This window comes from Sparus aurata, chromosome 6 (assembly GCF_900880675.1).
Source record: "Sparus aurata chromosome 6, fSpaAur1.1, whole genome shotgun sequence".
In the NCBI taxonomy this organism is placed as follows: domain Eukaryota; kingdom Metazoa; phylum Chordata; class Actinopteri; order Spariformes; family Sparidae; genus Sparus; species Sparus aurata.
The window spans coordinates 35,127,466-35,148,998 of NC_044192.1; the positions used below are offsets into that span (position 1 = coordinate 35,127,466).

The following is a 21,533-nucleotide window of genomic DNA, read 5'->3' on the forward strand; positions in this document are numbered from 1 at the left end:
ACGAACGAACGAACGAACGAACGAACGAACGAACGAACGAACGAACGAACGAACGAACGAACGAACGAACGAACGAACGAACGAACGAACGAACGAACGAACGAACGAACGAACATATGAAAAGCTGTAGAGTAAGAGGGCAAGAAGAGGTTAAAAAGGTGAAAAAATTTGAACAGTTGTAGAGTAAGAGGGCTGGAAGAGGTTAAAATGTTGAAAAAAGTTAAAGACTGAAAGAGCTTCAAAAGGTGAGAAAAGGATGTAAAGCTGTACAGTCAGAGGGCTGGAAGAGGTTAAAATGGTGAAAAAAGGCTAAAAACGATGACAAGCAGTAGAGTAAGAGGGCTGGAAGAGGTTAAAATGGTGAAAAAATATGAACAGTTGTAGAGTAAGGGGGCTGGAAGAGGTTAAAGAGTTGAAAAAAGGATGAAAAAGTCAAAGGGTGAAAGAGCTCAAATAGGTAAAAAAGGATGAAAAGGTAAAAAGATGTAGAGTAAGAGTGCTGGAAGAGGTTCAAATGGCTGCACACACGTGAGCTGAATGTTTGAATAGCTGAACGTATGCTTAAGTTATAGTAGAATGAAATTTGAAAAAATCCCCATAAGGATGAATGGGAGAAATTTAGCAGAAAAAGCTGAACATTTTGGTGGTTGAATGGTTTCAATCGGTCAAAATTTGTAGGAGTAGATAGGCGCCGAAAAACGTACGGAATCTTGAATAATATTAATAAACGAGAAGAACAATAGTGTGAATGCTGAGTCAGCATTCACACTAATTAAGGAGAACGACCAGACAAAAAAGTTGCAATAAAAACATTTCCTACATTATTCACCGTCAAACACACTGGACATCGACCCAGTTTAAGGATTTTGTATATAACTTTTGTATATATTTTGTATGGATTTCCCACTCGTGTCAAATAGTCCCCTTGTACAATTCCACAGAGCAATGGTAATTTTCATTCCAATCAGACAGGCCATAAAAAAAAGTAAGGAGGTTAGATAAACTTACTGGGAAGCCAGAGGTTAAATGAATTACTGAACAAGCCTGTTTACACCTAACACTCAAGTGGTAAGTGGAGCCCTCACCAGTTTCCAACATCTTTTCTGCTGTCGTGGTATCAACTCTGAAAAAATGTCTAGTTCTTTATAGCCTGTGTGATTATCTGACTGCTTGTGTGTTTTGCCATGTTGAACCCCTTTTTTTATGCCTCCCAGCTGGCAACATTCATGGCTGGAGGCACTAGATTTTCTTGTTTTCAGTCTACACCTTGAACGCATTTGGCACAAATGTTGACTGGGGCTCAAGGATGAACCATTTGCAATTTGGTGGTCAAAGGTCAAGGTCATTGTGACCTCACAAAACAGTATTTGGCAATAACTCAATAATTCATATGCTAATGAAAAATTCATTCAATTCAACGTGGATGTTAACTGTGTCTTGCCTGGTTGGCACAGGTATACAGGCTGTATACAACCAATTAAGGTGATGGCTGGACCTAAAAAAGGTAATTTGTCAAGCTGTCATGCTGTGTCCAGAGGCTACAGAGCATAATGCACTATAACTATAAGCTGAAAAACAAAAGAACTGAAAAATTGAACACAGCCGATAACACTCAAAAATAACAGCACCTTATTGGCGCACAGGTTGTCGAGTGGTTAGAGCGCATGCCACATATGCAGCTGACCCCGGTTCGATTCCGGCCGGAGGTCCTTTGCTGCATGTCACATCCCCCTCTCTCTCCCGTATTTCTCTATCTACTGCTTAATAAAGGTGTCTATGCTAGACAAAATCTTTAAAAAAAACAGCAGCTTTACTTTCTTTATCTGTTCTTGTGATTGTTTTACAAAAACATGTTTGTTTTAAAATGACTTAAGACCAAGAATATAAAAAACAAACTAGTATATTTAATTGTAAAGTAACTGAAATATAATTTAAGTATACAAAAGCTATGATAAGTATACTTAAGAAAAGTGCACTTGAAAATAGAGGCAATTAAGTTCAACTTCAATGTACTGAAATCAAATATACTTATCCTTCAATACAGTAAGTGGTATTTTAGTATACTTCTAAAAAGATAACTTTTTTGTGAGTGTTTTGTAAATGGGACACGTGTACTTAAAAAATATACTAGATTGCAAATAGTCATGTTGTGTGCTTCCCTTAAAGTGAAACTCTCGCCAAAAAGTAACCAAGGCTTTATTTGCGATTGAATATGAGTACAACCTTCGTGTAAAAGTTTAATTACGGTGCAAGAGGCACTTTTAAGATTTACTGTAGTTTCATTTTTGGGCAAGCTAATTTTCAATGGGGTGCTGGGGTACTTTTAAGCTAGCATCAAAATGGCTATTTTTAAAACACTAAGAAGGCTTTAACAACATAATACTTTGCTCGTAGTATCACCAGGGGCCTGTTGCACAAAACTAGGATAAGGGATTAAGCCGGGATAACTTGGTTATCCTGGCTCAACTTATCCGTCATCTGGTTGCACAAAAGCGGGATAGGGGGCAGTAGGAGATGTTATGGTATAAGTTACCATGGAGATTTATTCTGTGGAGCTAGCCTGCTCCAGACCAGGCTAAGTTCCAGGATCTATATAATCTCATCCCTTATCTCAGTCAGCAGTCACCACAAATGGAAACCAATAGTTATTCCACTGCCCACTACACATTGTTATCACATATCACAATCACAATAACATGTACCACAATAACATGTACCATAACCACCTGCTGAAATATAAAGATGCCATAGCCAAGGCCAAAATGGAATACTACGCCACTGTCATCGGGACTGCTCATGGAAACATACGCACTCTGTTCACCACACTCAACAATATATTACGGCCCCCTGACACTCTTGCCTCCCACATGTACTCTAATACCCTTTGCAATAATTTCATGGACTTATTCACCAGCAAAATTGCTAATATTCATAAACAACTACCTCCCCCATGCAAGAGGAATAACTGTAAATACTGCATTTTTCCTGGTCCACCTCCTATATCCCCTCTCTCTTATTTCGATCTCCCAACCACTACTGAAATATCCACCATCATTCAGAAATTTAAGTCCTCCACCTGTAGTCTCGACCCTCTACCTACAAATCTTGTTAAACTCCATCTCCCTTCTCTTTTCCCACTCATTACTGACATCATACACTCCTCCCTCTCCACTGGCTCAATTCCAGCCACCCTCAAATCAGCAATAATCACGCCAATACTCAAAAAACCTGGCCTGGACCCCAATGACCTCAACAATTTCTGACCAATTTCAAACCTTCCGTTTCTGTCCAAAATCCTGGAAAAAGTGGTTTGAAAATAATCTGGTTTCCGTCCCCATCACAGCACCGAAACAGCCCCGGCAAAGATCACCAACGATCTTCTCATGGCAGCAGATTCCGGACATCTCACCATACTCATCCTCCTTGACCTTACTGCAGCTTTCGACACAATCTCCCAAAGCATCCTCCTTAACCGCCTAATCTCCATTGGACTAAATCACACCACTCTCTCCTGGTTCACCTCCAACCTCTCTGGTCGCACTCAATTGGTACAGTAGTGTTAGTCAGTAGTGGTGTGCCGCAGGGTTCTGTCCTTGGTCCTCTTCTTTTCATCATCTACCTACTCCCTCTCGGTAATATCTTCAGGAATCATGGACTCAATTTTCATTGCTATGCAGACGACACCCAGCTCTATCTCTCCTGCAAACCTGGTTCTTCACTTCCTCCACCCTCCCTCCTTGACTGTCTGCAAGATGTCAAAACCTGGTTTTCGCACAATTTTCTCAAACTCAACGGAAATAAAACAGAATTCCTTCTGGTTGGCACAAAATCCACACTGTCCAAATCTAACACTAGTTTCTCACTTCACATTGACAACACTGCTGTTTATCCCTCCCCTCAGGTCAAGAGTCTGGGTGTCATCCTGAACAGCACCCTCTCCTTTACTGCCCACATTAATAAAATCACCCGATCTGCATACGTTCATCTTTGCAATATCAATCGCCTTCGTCCATCACTCTCTTTAATAGCACTTCCATACTGGTTAACGCCCTTGTCACATCCTGCCTTGATTACTGCAACGCTCTTCTACTTGGTTTACCACAGAAATCCCTCAATAAACTCCAGTTGGTCCAAAATTCGGCTGCACGTGTCATCTCCAGAATGCCATCCACACAGCACATCACTCCTGTCCTCAAACAGCTTCACTGGCTTCCGGTCCTTCTCCGCATCGACTACAAGATTCTCCTTCTCACATTTAAGGCCCTCCATAAACTTGCACCTCCATACCTCACCGAACTCCTTCAAACATACATACCTTCCCGTACACTCAGGACCTCCTCTGCTTCGCTCCTCTTCACCCCTTCTGCACATTTATCAACAATGGGACTAAGATCTTTTAGCTGCTCTGCCCCTCGGCTTTGAAACACACTCCCTCAGGACATCCGGTCCTTAACAACACTGTCAACATTCAAGTCACATCTCAAAACACACCTGTTCAGACTGGCCTTCCCCTCATAATATATCTGATTTTATTGTTGCTGTTTTCTCTTATCATTTTGTACTGAATTGTTTCACTATTTGTATTCTAATTGTTTTAATTGTTTTATTATTGTTGTTGTTTTGTAATAGTTTTTTTTTGTAAGGTGACCTTGAGAGTCCTGAAAGGCACCTATAGATAAAATGCATTATTATTATTCATTATAACTAGACCCACTGTCATTATTTAAACGTTTGTGATCATTAATTTCAATCATTTTGGATAAATTATGATTTTAGCTGATGTTGCTATCATTAGATAATTTACAGTTTCCCATAGACTATAAGGCTATATATAAAATGATGGAATATTAGGGCCACAGAGAAAGAAAAAAAAAAAAATCACAGACTTCAAGAATAAAGTCATACATTTACGAGAATAAAGTCATAAAATTGTAACCCGTTGTTTTAGAAGAGAGTTGTTAAAATGAGGGCTGTGGAGCATTTCGTGGAATTGTACTTCAGTATAGTTTTCACAAACAAGGAGATACTTAATCTTTTGGCACATCAGCATCACATTGTCATAAGTATCAGGCTTTAAAAAGAATGTGCAAGAAAATGCATCTTTTCCGCAGAAAGAACCAGTCTCATAAATGTATGACTTTTTCTTTCTTCCTCAGTGTGGCCCTAATACCCCGTTGTATAAAATACACATCCCATATAAATATAAATACACATCAAAGTGTAACATTATGTTCCTTTATTGAATAAGGACACAGCAAAACAGGTAAACCATCAGCTCCTTTCAAAACTGAAGTCACACAGTGATTCTACAAGATGGAAAGCACAGAATCAAAGCATATTATACAACACAAGGATAAATACACATTCAAAGGTTGTATATAATACACTCCGCATGTCTGCACACTGAAATAAATGCAGGACAAATCCATACACATCAAATGAAAAGATAAATTAATGGATGCAGTAGCGTCCCTGCAAGCATCAGTATACAGCACAAACATCATAAGAAGCCAAATCAATTTAAATTAAATAAAAAAAACAAAAAACACACACACACAAATTCCTCTGCCACTGCAGGACATATTTAATTAAAATTCACAGCATGCGTCTCTACCACTGCAGAACATATTTAACTTAAATTTAAAGCATGCATATAAACTAAAATAATTTAACACATATTGGTCCCTCACTCGCCATTGTCAGAGCAGAAAGGAACACACCATTTTGGGCCTTCATATAGGCTGTTGGCTCACTTGACTTTACTAGGATTGAACTTTTATTTTTTATTTAAGATGCATTATCTTCTTGGAGCTGGGGGAGGAAAGGAGAATAATGATTAATACATTTGTGTTACAGTCAGCATACAGTGTGCATTGAAGGCATAACTCACCTCCCGCTCAAGATTTTTTATTTCAAGGTCCAATTTTCTAATTGTCCTCTTTTTTATTTCGGACCCCAGTGCAAGGTTTTCCATCTTTTTCTTCTTGTACTGCATATCTATATCTGCCAGTTGTATTAGGCGCCGGAGGTGGTTGTTATTATTATTAGCTCATCTATTTGTCAAAGAGTTACACAGTCTGATGGAGTTACATTTACACAGTTTCACTCATATCTGCAGTCCATTTCAATTAAAAATTCAACTGATTCATAATCAGAGTACAACTGCGTTTTTGGAGATGTGAATTAACTATTTGGATTGTAATTGTGATGTTTCAGCAGAGCGGTGAGTGTGCAATTGTGCACTACTTACGCATTCAGTCGGTCAGCAATACCTTGCCATGCTTTTTCTCCTTGCTTTATCACTGTGGCGGTGTTGCCTTTCTTTTTAATTATGTCTTTTACCTCCTCATATGCCTCCATGAGGATTTCTGCTTCCGGCGGGGAAAAGTAAGCCGCTCTACTTGCCATGGTGAATCAGTGAATCTGTGATCGGTGGCGGGGTCTATTTGAGGGAGCTGTGAGCGCGCACTTATCCAGGATTGGTTTCACCTGGCTTGATGAATCCGTGTCTGCTCATCCTGGCTTGGTCTTTTTGCAACCAATTAAGCCTGGATGCTCTTGTTTTGGATTCATTGAGCTCAGCTCAGTCACTTATCCTGGATGTCTTAATCCTACTTTTGTGCAACGGGCCCCTGGGTCTCTACACATGAACACGAACATTGAGAACATTGTTTGTGTACGCAGAGTTTACTAAAAAGAAGGTTTTTTCACCGTAGGAGCTGGATCTCCAGTGCGCTGCTGTCATGGAAGACAGAAAGTGTCGATCCTCACCGGCAGGAGAGTAATGGTGGACTGCTCCTCAAGCCTGCCTGTTAGGTCGCACTCGGAGATCGACACTTTTTGTCTGCCATGACGGGGGTGCGCTGAAGGTGCTACTGCTAATGTGAGTTGTCCAAAAACTTTCTTTATAGTAAACTCTGCGTACACAAACAATGTTCTCAATGCTCGTGTTCATGTGTAGAGACCCTGGTGATACTACGAGCAAAGTTTCATGTTGTGTCGAGCCTTTTTAGTGTTTTAAATATATATAGCAATTTTGACGCTAGCGTAAAAGTGCCCCTGCACCCCATTGAAAAATAGCTTGCCCAAAAATGAAACTATGGTAAATCTTAAAAGTGCATCTTTTGTTGTAATTATGCTTTTACACAAAGGTTTGACTCAATTGCAAATAAAGCCTTGGTTGCTTTTTGGCTGTACTTTAAATTTCACTTTGTCATACGTGTGTTTTTTAATACACTCAAAAACAGTGAGGATGTTGTAATGTTGATTCATTTTAAACTGTACTTCAGTGTCTGTTGAAGTACATTACTAGTATGCTTGAAAGAAATGTATTCCAATTCCACTTTATTTTAAGTGTGTTCAACTATAATTACAAACAGTGTACTTAAATGTTATGGAAGGTTTTCGTGAGGACTTTTTAAGATGAAAAAAGTTATCTTAATAATTGTTGGGGTTGGTATGCAAACAAAACTAAAACAACTAAGAATTGTGTCAGAGTGCACTCTACTGGATAAATAGTGCAATGACATAATTTCAAAGTAACAACAAGTCATTCTCCCTGCACTCTGTTAGAAAAAAATAACAGTTTGACAACAGTGTCTATCGGCCAACTTTTGGCTGGTAAGGATTATTATCAGATAGGCTATAAACATCTGATTAAATTGCAAGGCAGATTCATCAGTTGGGCCCTAATTACAATATAGGATTTAATTTAGATACAAATTACACTAGAACCATGACGCCTTGACGCCTGAATTTATATGCAATTATGTTAAAAAATTAATTATATGTGTTTTTGCTTTCAAGCAGTGACTAAATTAAGTGGAGATAATTAATTTGACCGTAGCACATAGAATAGTTATAAATTTGGGTATGATGCAAATTAGCGACAACAGGCATTAAAGGAATAAAAAGTAATAAAGTAGTGATTAAAACACATTTCCCATCTGAGGCATGAAACTGATTTTATTAATGCCAATATACTATTTAAATTTAAATTGTAATCTGGTTTCATGACAGACATTTAAAACTTCATGACAATGATAACAAAACAACAATAAAAAAAAATATGTGCGTGTATGTGTGTGTACTACATTCATTATTCTGTTCTGATAGCAGCTGCTCTTGCAGGAGTAGCTGCGCTAGGAAGTGTATCATTCTCTTCTTCAGTGCTGCTGTCATCACTGCTGCTGCTGCTGTGGTCACCTGGTGTTTAAAAGAAAAACACTATTGAAAAGTGCAGACATTTTTATTTACATATACACAACATGCTCTCACTGTGACATGGATGCATGCATATTCTCCTAAGTAAAAATAAACGGCAAAAATTGCATTCATATAACAACATGCTAATTCTATAATGATTACAAAGAGTTACAAGAATTGTATTTGCTATAGAAATTGTGTGGGACTGCTGAAAGCCATCTAAATATAGTATTGTTCACATGTAGCCCCTATGGCCAATATGGCCGAACGTCGCGAAAACAGAAAACTTCAAATATCTTCAAAAAAATCGGTCAAAGATACTCTATTTTGCATTTGCAAGGTCCATAGACAAACAATAAGCAGACATGTATTTTAATTTTACTATACCTTACCTCAAATAAGACAATCCATCCGCGTTTACGGTGTGACAGTTTAACTGGCGTTTATTTTAACTGGCGAGGGTTCCAGATGTGCTGGAGGTGTGGTTTGAGAATCCCGTCTGGAGAGGGGTCCTCGGCCATGTCCGCTAACCGGGAAAAACATACCGATCGCCCTGCTCATCGATCCAAGTCATGTATATGTGTATTCGATTTGACGTGGCTTGAACACTTCTATTCCACACGGAGATGCCGAGGTCTGCGACCTGCAGATCACTGTTAGACGAGCGCTACAGAGCACACAGTGACAGTGTAGGTGACTGTGACGATGCGTGTCCGAAAAAACGCAACTGTCTATAAATCGTCCAAAAGTGCGTGTTGTCGGTTTCATATCTTTGTCGTGAATAGCTGTACTCACAAACAACTCATGGGTGGAACAGTATGAGGCATTTGTTCACGCCGAGCGGCTCGAGAGCAGCGTGGAGACGCTGTTAGCTGTGGGGTTGAGTGCGCAGCGTCCAGGTTAACTTGTGACACCTGTTACCATCGAGTATTTCTTTCATTCCGCGCTGCGTTCAAATGGTTACTGAATGAAAGCCACCATTCCCAGCCGCATACATAGTTATTAAGCCGAAGTCAAGTCGATGTGAAACCTGTATAATGTCATACAGCCTGCTCGTTAAAGAGTCTACAGAGTACGTTGACATCCAGCCCGAACTCAGCGTGACGTCAGTCAGCTGTGGCAAAGCGAGAGACGTCCAGATCAACCTGTGACACAAACACCTGTACCGACCGTCGACCGTGGTTCATAGGAAAGCCCAGACATGTATCTCACTCTTCTCAAGGTATAACGACGGATATCAGAAGGGAGAAGTTGACTCCCTCTCCACAGTGTGTGTGTATGTGTGTGTGCATGTGCGCGTGCACGTCTTTTGTGCTACTGTGTTGAACAGTTTGTGAAGCATCCACGTTTTAGAATTTTGGCTGTGTTCCCCATTTGTCGTCATTTACAACCACCAAATCAACCCATGGGCACCACACCAGCCCTGTGTTACAGCAGAAAACAAATCCAACATCGTGGTGGACAATATTACATTCAAGATACAATGCCAGCCCTATGTCCTCTCACAGTACCAAGAGTGACCCACAGTTGTTACAAAAGGAAAGAGAACAGTAATGTCAGTAATGCAGGACTTTATTTTAGCGGCACAGCCTTCACAAAAGTAGTCCCGCACAGTAGATCAACCCATGTGGTGTAACACTACATGCAGCATGTGGTTCACTCAATCTGAACGGGAAACACATGATTTTGGCAAACAGGTAAGCTATTTTGCGCCGCTGCAGCGGCTCCCTGCGCGTCTCTTTACATGAAAATGAATCTTTTTTTATCATCATCATCATCATCATCATCATCACTGTTTTAGGCCTACAGTGATTCTGATATTCTCCGACGTAAAATGTTCAGCCTACACACAGAATTGTATCTGTTTTTATCAAGTTGTGATTAACTGAATGATCCTGAGTTAACAGCATTGGATTTTAAGCTCAAGCCCGGGGTTGATCGCTGTATGTGGTTGAGGATAAAAAAAGGATTAATTTACTGGAGTGGACTAAAATAAAATGTAAATTGTCCTGTGTTTTGGGGGTTTTTTTTGGGTTGTTTTTTTCCCAGCCTGCCACTATGTGTTTTATTTATTTTAAAATGAGGCTACTTTTTATTTGGTATATTTTCACATTTTTATTGTAGGCTACCTCTTACAAAAATGGCTCTTTTGATAGTGAAGTTTGCTGACACCTGCCCTAACTTCTGGTGAGGAGTCAACTTCTCCCTTCTGATATCCGTCGTTATACCTTGAGAAGAGTGAGATACATGTCTGGGCTTTCCTATGAACCACGGTCGACGGTCGGTACAGGTGTGTGTGTCACAGGTTGATCTGGGCGTCTCTCGCTTTGCCACAGCTGACTGACGTCACGCTGAGTTCGGGCTGGATGTCAACGTACTCTGTAGACTCTTTAACGAGCAGGCTGTATGACATTATACAGGTTTCACATCGACTTGACTTCGGCTTAATAACTATGTATGCGGCTGGGAATGGTGGCTTTCATTCAGTAACCATTTGAACGCAGCGCAGAATGAAAGAAATACTCGATGGTAACAGGTGTCACAAGTTAACCTGGACGCTGCGCACTCAACCCCACAGCCAACAGCGTCTCCACGCTGCTCTCGAGCCGCTCGGCGTGAACAAATGCCTCATACTGTTCCACCCATGAGTTGTTTGTGAGTACAGCTATTCACGACAAAGATATGAAACCGACAACACGCACTTTTGGACGATTTATAGACAGTTGCGTTTTTTCGGACAGGCATCGTCACAGTCACCTACACTGTCACTGTGTGCTCTGTAGCGCTCGTCTAACAGTGGTCTGCAGGTCGCAGACCTCGGCATCTCCGTGTGGAATAGAAGTGTTCAAGCCACGTCAAAACGAATACACATATACATGACTTGGATCGATGAGCAGGGCGATCGGTATGTTTTTCCCGGTTAGCGGACATGGCCGAGGACCCCTCTCCAGACGGGATTCTCAAACCACACCTCCAGCACATCTGGAACCCTCTCCAGTTAAAATAAACGCCAGTTAAACTGTCACACCGGCTTCGACTCGCTAGCGCCAAAATCGGAAGTGACCACGATCGTCAACCGGATGTGGCTCCCACTTTGACTGGTCCTACGAGAAACCAGTGATTGCAAAACGTTCCTAGGTCCGTATCGAAGAGGAATGAACCGACATTGGGTGAACACATGCACTATCTCAGCTGTATTCTGAATAGAAGCGGTTTGAGGCGAATTCGCGACGTTAAATAATAGGCGAAAAAAGGTGTACCTGTAATGTATTTATATAAAGTGCACTATAGTACAGTTAGTTTAGGGTGTGTTAAAAGCATCATGCCTCTAAACTTATTTACGGATAGTTCAAGTCTTAGTGTATCTGTAATGTACATTTGAACATGTAATTGTATGGAAAGGTATTTGTAGTTAATTTACCATTGGGGAGTAGACTTAAATTCAACTTAGTACACTTGAATTAAGTATACTTAATATATACCATAATCATGTATACATATTATTAGTAATGTACTTAAAGTGTACTACTTAAAGTGGTTCTTGGAGTACACTGATAATAAATTGCTAATAAACTGTCATCCTACAAAGTGTCCTGGGAATACACTTATATAAAATATAAGAATTACTCACAGTGCTTCAAGTATGTCAGAAAGGGTATTTTTTATTGAATTTTTAAAGCAATGCATTTAACTTACACTACAGTTGTCCCATTACAACGTAACTCTTTAGCAGTCCTTCAAGAGCATACAAATATACTTTAAGTTGTTCCAAAATAACACATTAAATATGCACCTTACAATACAATTAAGATGTAAATACACTGACAAAAATGCAACTTATGTATATATTTTTTTCCACCTGGGAATGTTTAAAACATTAATGAAAGGCAGGTTATAAGGATGTAATTTACATTCACATTGTTAATCACCCAGGAGGCTAACTTTGTGCCATCAGATCATCCAGAGGTGAACATGTTTGAGTTGCTGATCATGCTCCTTGCAATTTTGTCAACAAATTTCATCTTAGAAAATTCAGCAGATGGCAGATATGATGTCACTTTTTCAAAAGGCCGTTAATAGCTTTGATTTCATCAGAGGAGAGAGGAGAAAGATTGTAGCCTCTCAACTCAGGTTTTCCTGCGAACAAACAAAAAGACACACCAAAATTACCTTTCAGAAGACTGCTGGAAGGACATTCAATGTAGTGACAGACGTGTTTTGATTCAGCTATCATGGCGTCCAAAGGAGATATTTTTCACAAAATAATAGCAATTGAAATGTTTCCGATGTATTGCATTTTATTGAGAAATCTGCCTTTCCTCCAAAGAAAACATTAAGGCTTTCCCTTATTCCAACTGGCTTTCCAGAGGAATTGGGAGTAAAACCCTTCCCTGTTTATTTTTTCAAGTCAATCTTAGTTAGTGCAGACCAGATGTTTCCACTTCTGCTTCCAACATCTGTAGCCCTGGGAGACATTCCTTTTAATGACACATCATAATAAACTGAAGGTCTATTAGAAAATGGTTTATTTTCTGTGCAAACATATTTTAGCGGAGAAACTATTTCAGAGTAGGCTGCAAACATATTTTGGACATGATGACTGAGATTGTACTTGTTCCTTTCAGCATCCGCATGGCCAAAAAGTTAAATTTGAGAAGACAATTGATCCAATTGTCATACATTTTAGAGGGAATTCCAATCGAAAAGCCTGTAACATATCTTCTTCAGAGACTCAGGTGAATGCATGTTGTCTGTTGATGGACTCAAATAAGTATCCTGCCTAAGCAGAGTCAGTAGAGTCAGCCAAAACACTGTAAAAGTCTCCCCCTCAATGACCTCCTCTGCCCTCTTGTTAAAATGACACTTTTGCTATGGAACACATTGCTAAGCGAGACAGGAAATAAGTTTTGCATTTGAGTACCAGCTGACATGCTTCCCATTAGGGCTGGGTATCACCAGGTACCTCGCGATACGATACTATCACGATATTTTGCCCACGATAACGATAATAAAACGATACAGCGATTCTGCGATAATCGATATATTGCAAGGAATTTCATCCACGATACATCACGATATCTGTGTCACTGAAGAAATTCAGAATTTATTGACTGCACTGAATCCATTTCACAGGAATTACAAAACATTGTCAATCAATTTCACATGAATGACAGCCAAGTAAACAAAGAGTATATTGCACAGTGTCTCTTCTTAACACACACACTGACTACAACTATCATTAAGTATCTATATGTGTGGGTTTCAGAGATACTTAAAACATTTTTTTTTATTTCATTTGGTTGTATACCTATGTTTGAATAAAGATAAAGCTGTCCTCCGAAGAGGGGTGGTGGTGGTGGGCCAAAAAAAAAAAAAAATGTTTTTTTTTTCTTTACATTTTTAAATATCGATATTTGGCACCAGTGTATCGATAACGTACCTCAAGACGAAATATCGCTATATATCGTAGTATCGATATTTTGGCACACCCCTACTTCCCATAAATGTATTATTTCGATCAATCATGCCTGCTGGATACCCAGAGGTGGAGACTAGAAATCCAAACTGAAATGGCATAAAGTATTGAGGGGCTTACTGGTGTGTCCCTCAGCATTAACTAAATTCTGATAGCTAGAGATTATGGTTGAAAACTGGCAACGTTCCCTAGTAGCTGCTCTGTTTTTGGATGTGGAAAAAGCATTTGATTCTGTTAGTAGGAGTTATCTTATTTTTACCTTTAAAGAATTTGGATTTGGACTTTCCATAAGGAAGAAAACGAAGTATCACCAGCTGCTGTGACAAAATTGGTTAGGATGGACAAGAGTAACTGAAAACCATCAAAAGGCGAATATGCAATGAATGAGAAGCTGCTGGGCTACACTGGGCCGTACAGGTGTGATCAGCTATAAATCTTGTTGAATTGCAGCAGCTGTTACAGTACCCTATAAATCTGCACAACAAAAAGACTTGGGGAAGCCACTGTGCCTCTGGCTATAGTTCACCAAAAAAGAAATTCCTACATGTGACTCTCCATGAAACCATCAAGTTGTTTTCTTAAATGTCTGTTTTTGTAGTGGTAATCTATGTACAACTGGTAATTAGTGAGCTTTAAATATGCCTAGCTACTGACACAGACATTAGTGTTAATCTTTTAATTTAACTCTCAGGAAGTAAGCGATTGAGTTTATTCCCCAAAATATCAAATGTCTCCTTTTAATTAGCATGCTGCACATGGCCAGTTGACCAACCAAAATACTTTTCATACCTTGCATCTCATTGAGACGATTGACTTTTGCTTTCAGTCCTTTACGCAGGTTATTTATTTCCATATCCAGCTGCTTTTGGTCTATGAGAAAGTTAAAAAGAGTTCAGGATGATCACATATGTAGCAACAACATGTGTATAACCAATGTATTAATATTCACAGTTATAGCAGAAATCTACCTATTATGTTTAGATTTTACTAACTGATATATTTACCTTTCTGAATCATCTCCATCGTCTTCAATTTGGAAAATTTGATAAACACGCTTCCAAAACAAACCTTCACTTTCTCTGCAAATTACGGTAACATTTAAAAATACATCAACATCAGCAAACATGATTACATTTACATTTAGGGCATTTAGCAGACGCTTTTGTCCAAAGTGACCAACAGTAATTCATACATTCATACACAGATGGAGGTGGCTGCCATGCAAGGCGTCGACACACACACACACACACACCAGACGCATGGACACTTGCAGACATGCAGACCAAGGGAATCGGACCAGCAATCACATGTATAGACATGACTTACAACTGTTGTTTCCACTGTTAAATCAATGAGACAATTATGTTCATGACCTAAGCCATTTGCAGTAACAGCTGTGAGTGACAACATCCTGTTATGAAAAGTCAGTCACCTGAATCTGACACTTCATTTTTCAGTGAGTTCAATGCCTCTCTGTTCCTGTTTCTCTTTGTGTCGAGGTCCACTATCTGAAACATCAACAAAGAACGTTAGTTTAAAAAATCGAAGATAGCCCGTGCACAGCAGTACTCCTCTTCTGTGTGAGACAGCACAGGGCAAATCACATTAATCAAGAACCTATGTTACAGAACACACCAGGGAATGATTGATACTATTTTATTAACAGTTGTATTAAAACAAGAGGGCGTGAACTATGTGTTTCGCACGTAGCTTAATCCGTTACACTGTCAAACGTTAGTTTTACAAATTTACAGTAGCTTTCAACTGATTACTATTTTGTAAAGTATTTTCACTGTTAACAAAATAGTAGCATCTGAAATGCTTCCTTCCACATCCACTGGATTGGATCGCAGACAGCTAAATTTGCAGGTTATCATCAAATAAAGAAAACTTCAAGGAAAATGGTTCGTTTAATACTTATTTCCTGTCTGATATTATTAAACAACAGCCATGGGAACTGTATTACTGCCATGGCCGTTGACTTTTCCAGGTTGCATTATTCTAGTTGTCTGTTGATGTTTAATATTACTGCTAATTGTAAGCTGTAGATTGTTATGTTATCTCGCAACGTGCATTTTATCGTATGGTGTTAGCTTATATAACACAAGCTACCAAGCTAAAATGTGGTCAAAATAAATAAACTTGGTCCACGAGTCCACTGTTTAGCTATTTAGCTTGGGTGCTAACACTGTCGACATGGTTCCGTAAGCTGATTAGTCAATTAACCTCAATGTATTAACTATCTTATTCTTACTAAGATAGTTTTTAGTTACCTGTTGTTTTGTGGTGAGAACATCTTCAGCTGCTACCTCCACTTCAGTCAAATATTCCAAAACTCGCTTGGATTCACCGTCCATGGCTGCTGTGTCGCAATGAAAATACGTCCGGTCTGAAACAACGAGTGGAGACCCAGAAGGCCGCCCTGGAGACACATGATAAAAAAAAATCCCCGCTAGCAGTTACTGCAGAGATGTTACTTAATCTCCTCGTGTTTTGGCACAAAATGGATCAAGTAATGTTACTGACATTTACTATGCGTGCATAAAAAGATACACCATAGAGTCAGTGGAAGTATATTCTGTTATATTTACTGTTCTTATTCAATAGCAATACGTATTTTCCCCTTTATTATTGAGAGCTGTAAATTCAGCAGACATAATTGTTTTCCTCAGGATTTTGGCAACTTAATTCCTTTCACATTTTGTGATGTGAACTTATTGTATATTCCTTATATTTCTTATTCCTTGTTTTCTTTTAAAGATCTAAATAAGCCAGTCTGTCATTTAGAAAGGTGTAGCTACACAGAGATCTGATATTTCAAGGCTGCAAAAGGAGACAGAAACTTTCATGGTAGTTATATGTTTATTATGTTTCCTAAAGGGGAGTTTCAATCCCTCAGATTTACTACAAACATATAGGCCTAGCATTAGACATTCACTCTCTCTCATTTTTTTGGGCCATAATGGCATTTTTCTGACAATGGTCGCCTGTCCTTGGTTATCATATATGTACTTTATAACTGAAAAAACCTCCCCTCTTTCTCAAAACTGCTCCAGCTCTGTTCAGTTGCATGGGGGCCATGAGTAAACAGCAATATGGAAGCCCTGTCACTACATTTGTAATGGAATGTTGTTTTGGAGGCAGTATGACTATAGCTTCCTGTGTGTAGTGGTCATCTCTCTGTAAGATCTCAGCAGTTCAGTTGTCTTAAAGATTGCAGTGGAGCATTCTTCATTATTTTCCTCTCCTCTTCCTCACTAAACTTCCCTCCAACTTCTGCTGCAAAGAAAAACATTTCCCTGTCGCAATGCTGCCACCATCAGGTTTCATTTTGGGGATAGTGTGTTACTGCTGTGGTGTTTGATATAAGCTCACACTTGAAGAAACAACCAAAACAAAAAACTGACAATATTGTAATGCCATATGGATTGTGTAACTGTTGCATGTCCAGGAATCTTAAAAAAAAACAATGGAGAAGCAACAGAGGACTGGGACCACACCAAGACATTTCTACATCTTTTTCTAATGACTTTAAATAAATACAGCTGTCAATTGTTTAGGACATTTAAATAACTTTAATTATTAAGTTGTGTTTTTGACAAACCAAAACAGAACCACTAAATAAAACAGGTTGTGTGTTGAAAAAATCCTACATACAAATATATACAGAATGTCTTGTGCTCACAAAAGTCATTGGATTTATTATTAAAAAAAGACTTTCATATAAATACCCACATGCTGGTTTATTAACAGTGTACATTTACTGTTACATTAACTTAACTCGAAATTAAAGCATTCATTCAATTGAACATAAAAGCATGACTACAATTAGGTGAGAAAGACAGAAAATGGCAAAATATAACATCCAGTAGTGGAAAAAATACAATCTTACTACACTTTCTGTCAATCTATTCAAATGAGGAAAATATTAAATATGATAACTGTCTCTGTGTCATACACATACATAGTACTCAAGTTGCTGTCATGTTACTAATTCAACCTGTTTGCCTCGGTTTGTAGGAGAATTTTTGGTTCCAGGTAAATTGTCCATTATTGCAGTGACAGCATCTGGTTTGATTTCCCATTCCTTGAGCTCAGCTCTTTTCCTCCGCTCAGCTCCTCGTCTTCTACACTCAGAGCCACTCCGTCTTTTCTGTGATGCAACCTGATGTCTTTCTACTCCACCTCTTCTCTGCTCTGAGCCACTCCTCATCCTACAACCCCTTGTCCTGTAGTCACACATATCCCCCGATGCTTCCAAACTCTCCCCTCCAGCCCCAACACTTGAGTCCCCGTGGGACTCAGCAGCAGTGGAATGAGGCTTTGTGTTAGCACCTTTAACAGGGTTGCGAATGTTTCCCAAGGCCTGCATCCTCCTCAGGTGGCTGTCGGTCCTTACATGGCTGCTGAACCCCTGAGTCTGCGATGTGTAGCTCCGGTCTGAGGAGTGCACCCGGCTCTCACTGTAGCTCCTTCTCGGGAGCGATGTGGGCCCATTTCTCTCCAATGTGGGACTCTGTCTGGACTGACGAGTGTGGCTGTGGGTGGAGCGGCTGCACAATGGGCTAATGGTAGAGTAGTGGGTGCGGCATAGGGTGCAGGCACAGCCGGAGAGCAGGGCAGAGTGACTGGCCAGAGACGAGAAGAAGGTGAGGGGAAAGGCACGCTGACACTGGAGGATGCACTTGGGAGAGCTGAGGCGTGACGAGGCAGCAGCAGGTGACCTGTGGCAGCTGGATGCAACATCTGACTTCCTGTTCTCCTCCTGGGAGGTCTGAATCTGGTGCCACTCCAACTGAAGCAGCCTTTCCAGGTACCTTTCCAAAGGTCCCACAGGCCTGGGCCGAGTGGCCCCACGGCCCTCCATGTTGTAAATGACAGCCAGCTGACTGAGGCTCCAGGAGTTAAAAGGTGGAGGGAGACAGTCTGGGTGGTCAAAGCCACCATGGCAGCGTCCTCTGGGCTTCTGGTTGCAAGCAGAACAGTCTTCAGCCTCAATGACCTCTGGCCTCTGCTCAAGCTGCGGTAGAGCCCGACAAGAAGGCGACGTAGCAAGTTTCTCTGACACAGATAAGTCAGTGTCACTGTCACATTCTCCATGGTCACTCAGATTTCCTACCACTGGGTTTGGTGACAGTCTGTCCTGAAGATCAGGACTTGAATCAGTCAGGCAGTGGCAGGGAAAAGCTGATGAATGTCTGCTCCTTCTGAAACCTGTGTGCTTTTGTTCCCTGTGATGAGCAGCCAGCTGCACCCTTAACTCCATCTTGCTCAAGGCATGGGACATTGACTCTGTGGCCCCCTGAGCACTAGAGAGAAAGGTAAATGATATTGTCATAGCATCCAGGTAACACAGAATGGATAGAAATATACACAAACAGCAATCTCACCTGTGTTGAGTAGTGCTGCATTTGGTTGAGGTAGTGCTAGGCTTGTGCTTCCATCCTTGATGCAGCCTCTGTGACCACAAACAGTCACGTATTCTTTATACACACCAGTATAGTCCCTGTACATTAATGCTGCAATTTTTTAATTATCTTTTTTCCTTTTTTGACAATTCAATGAATCGTTTTATGTATGAATATAAGACAATTGAGAAGAATTACAATTTCTCAGGGCTCAGGGTGACGTCTTCTATTTACTTACTCAATTTACAGTCAAAACATAATATGCCTACAAGCTTTTTTGCATTAATGTAATTCATTCTGAAGTCAATACTGATTGCAAAGAGCAGAAAAATGACACCATCCATGTATGTCCGTTATAGATGCCCTATAATCTTGCTTTCACCGTGCTATTTTGTTTGAAAGGAGACAGTTTAAACCTGACATTAGTGAGTAACAAAACCTGCCTGGTTATCAATACAGCCGAGTATTTCATAGGTCTGAGATCCTGGTTTCTAGGGCAAATTACGGATTCGTATGGTTGTTTTTTGTATTTGGGCAGTTGCCAGGCTACTAGTTTTAGCCATGCTGCTAAACAACAATGGTGCCAACAGTCTCACCTACTTGGATGTGAAGTGGGCAAGGATATTAGAACATTACTTCTCTCTTTTACTACATGAGCAGGGGGAGGAGAGACATGGAATATAGCTATTCAACACTTACTTTAATACAAAAATACATCACTTAAGGCAGCTCTAACTTATGTCCTTTTAAACTGTAATGAAAATAAATATACTTAAATACTGTACTTGAATTTATAAAGATCCACAGCATTTTGCGAAGAGTTGTATAAAACAGAGGGAAACACATTTTTTAGAAACACCAATCAGCAAATGTTTGGCATTTCTGCTTGATAAATGATGAATAAATTATCAGAATGGCTGGCAATTAATTGTCTGTTGTTTTCTAATGAATAATGGACTGTGATGTCAGTTACCTTCACACTTACCTTCTCATTATTGCTCTCTTGACTTGGCAACGTGCACTCTGGCTGCTGTGACTTCTTTTGTGCCTGCCGCCTACCCATTTTACTGCTAGAAAGATGAGAAAAAAAAAGAATGATTAAACATAACCATTTACCCACTAACGCAATAGGAAAAAAAAACCCTATTGGATTACAGAATAGAAACAGGAATACACTGCCGACATGGCGGTTTTGTTATCACCCATGAAGCGCAGAGCCATTCAGAGAGCTCAGTGCTGATACAACAACATGCTACCGCGTCGCGACAGTGCACCTGGAAACATGTGTCCAGAGGCCCTGGAGCAGCTCTGTCTGTCTGCACCATTTCTTACTGAATATCAAATAATAGACAACGTTACCTGGACACATTAGGCCTGCTGTTGCTCCACGACACCGTCTTCTTCCAGTCCCTCTCCCTGATAGAAACCCTCTCCAGACGTTGTTGTGGCATTCGCCCCTGCAGTATGGTGCCCATCCCCGCTACACAGAAGGCACCAATCAAACGACCGAGTGGGCTTTTCATGTGAAACACAACGCTGTGCTCATAACGACTGTGGGTTGTAGTGCTCAAGATGCGCCCCTTTTCGAAAACATGTCTGATAAACGGTTCAGCTGCCGTCCAGCAGAGAGCAGTGCAGATCCTCACAGTACAGTGTGATGCTCTTCCTGCTCACCTTACAGGGTGGGAGCACGAGCCTTCAGAGAGGCAGAAAGGGAACACATCAGATAATGTTAGACATTACGCTCATCCGAGGTGCATTACACCGTGGCTGGAAATGACTGCAGTCCGCCACAAAGATTGCGCGTTTCACGGCACAACGCCTCGATGGGCTTCATGGTGCATTCAAGAGCACGTCATAAACTCAAAAATATCGAATGTAGAGCTGGGCGATATGGCCTAAAAAATTACTCACCGATTTTTTCACACCATACTCGATTTACAATTTCAATTTTTTATCCTTCTCAGAAACAAACTGCAAATGACAAAGAAAATATTAAAAGCATTGCTTTTATGCTAATGCTTTTATTGTAAGCAAAACTGACCTGCCAATTTAAACAGCGCACCCTTGTGTCCCTTTTGGATAAAATGCTTTTGTAAACATACATGTCATGTCAGATTGCATGTTTTTAAAAAGCAGATCAGTTTCCCCATTGGGATTGATAAAGGGCCTGTCTCCTACCTCTGCCTTGAGGCCCTGTTGCGGCTTCGTAGCAAAAACCTGGGGTCAAAAGTGTTCAGCTTGTGGATGAACCTCCAGCTTTTCCACTGTATATACAGGCACAATGTCACGCGACTGCAGCCGTAAAAACTGTCCACTGAGCCCTTTCTTGTCATACTGGACACCAGGGGCGTCACTAGGAGTGCAAAACATCCAGGGCTTTAGCCCCGTAGACAGTAGCCATTGTTAGACAGGGCTCCAAGCCACCAATTTGCCCGTCCTTT

General features: G+C 40.3%; 2 protein-coding genes and 1 long non-coding RNA gene across 4 annotated transcripts; all 3 read right to left on the minus strand.

The window, feature by feature from the left end:
• Window positions 1–7,947: 7,947 nt before the first annotated feature.
• LOC115583834 (uncharacterized) lies at window positions 7,948–9,035 on the minus strand. The gene is made up of 2 exons (XR_003984434.1): window positions 8,598–9,035; window positions 7,948–8,205 (listed from the first exon to the last, which is right to left on the minus strand). It is a non-coding gene; the product is annotated as an uncharacterized LOC115583834 (long non-coding RNA).
• Window positions 9,036–11,847: 2,812 nt separating this feature from the next.
• pdrg1 (p53 and DNA-damage regulated 1) lies at window positions 11,848–16,105 on the minus strand. Its single transcript, XM_030421033.1, has 5 exons — window positions 15,955–16,105; window positions 15,114–15,189; window positions 14,686–14,760; window positions 14,471–14,551; window positions 11,848–12,342 (listed from the first exon to the last, which is right to left on the minus strand). Exons 1-5 carry the CDS (start codon window positions 16,036–16,038, stop codon window positions 12,260–12,262), a joined length of 399 nt encoding a protein of 132 aa, XP_030276893.1. The 5' UTR covers window positions 16,039–16,105; the 3' UTR covers window positions 11,848–12,259.
• A 1,134-nt stretch (window positions 16,106–17,239) lies between these two features.
• On the minus strand, window positions 17,240–20,901 carry LOC115583825 (uncharacterized). Of its 2 annotated transcripts, none has more exons than XM_030421023.1 (4): window positions 20,449–20,901; window positions 20,075–20,156; window positions 19,072–19,139; window positions 17,240–18,990 (listed from the first exon to the last, which is right to left on the minus strand). In XM_030421023.1, the coding sequence occupies exons 1-4, from the start codon at window positions 20,610–20,612 to the stop codon at window positions 17,664–17,666; spliced, it is 1,641 nt and encodes a 546-aa protein (XP_030276883.1). In that variant the 5' UTR covers window positions 20,613–20,901; the 3' UTR covers window positions 17,240–17,663. The 2 variants fall into 2 exon arrangements, with proteins under 2 accessions (XP_030276883.1, XP_030276881.1); XM_030421021.1 differs by having other exon boundaries at window positions 20,075–20,159; window positions 20,449–20,897.
• Between the last annotated feature and the right edge of the window lie 632 nt (window positions 20,902–21,533).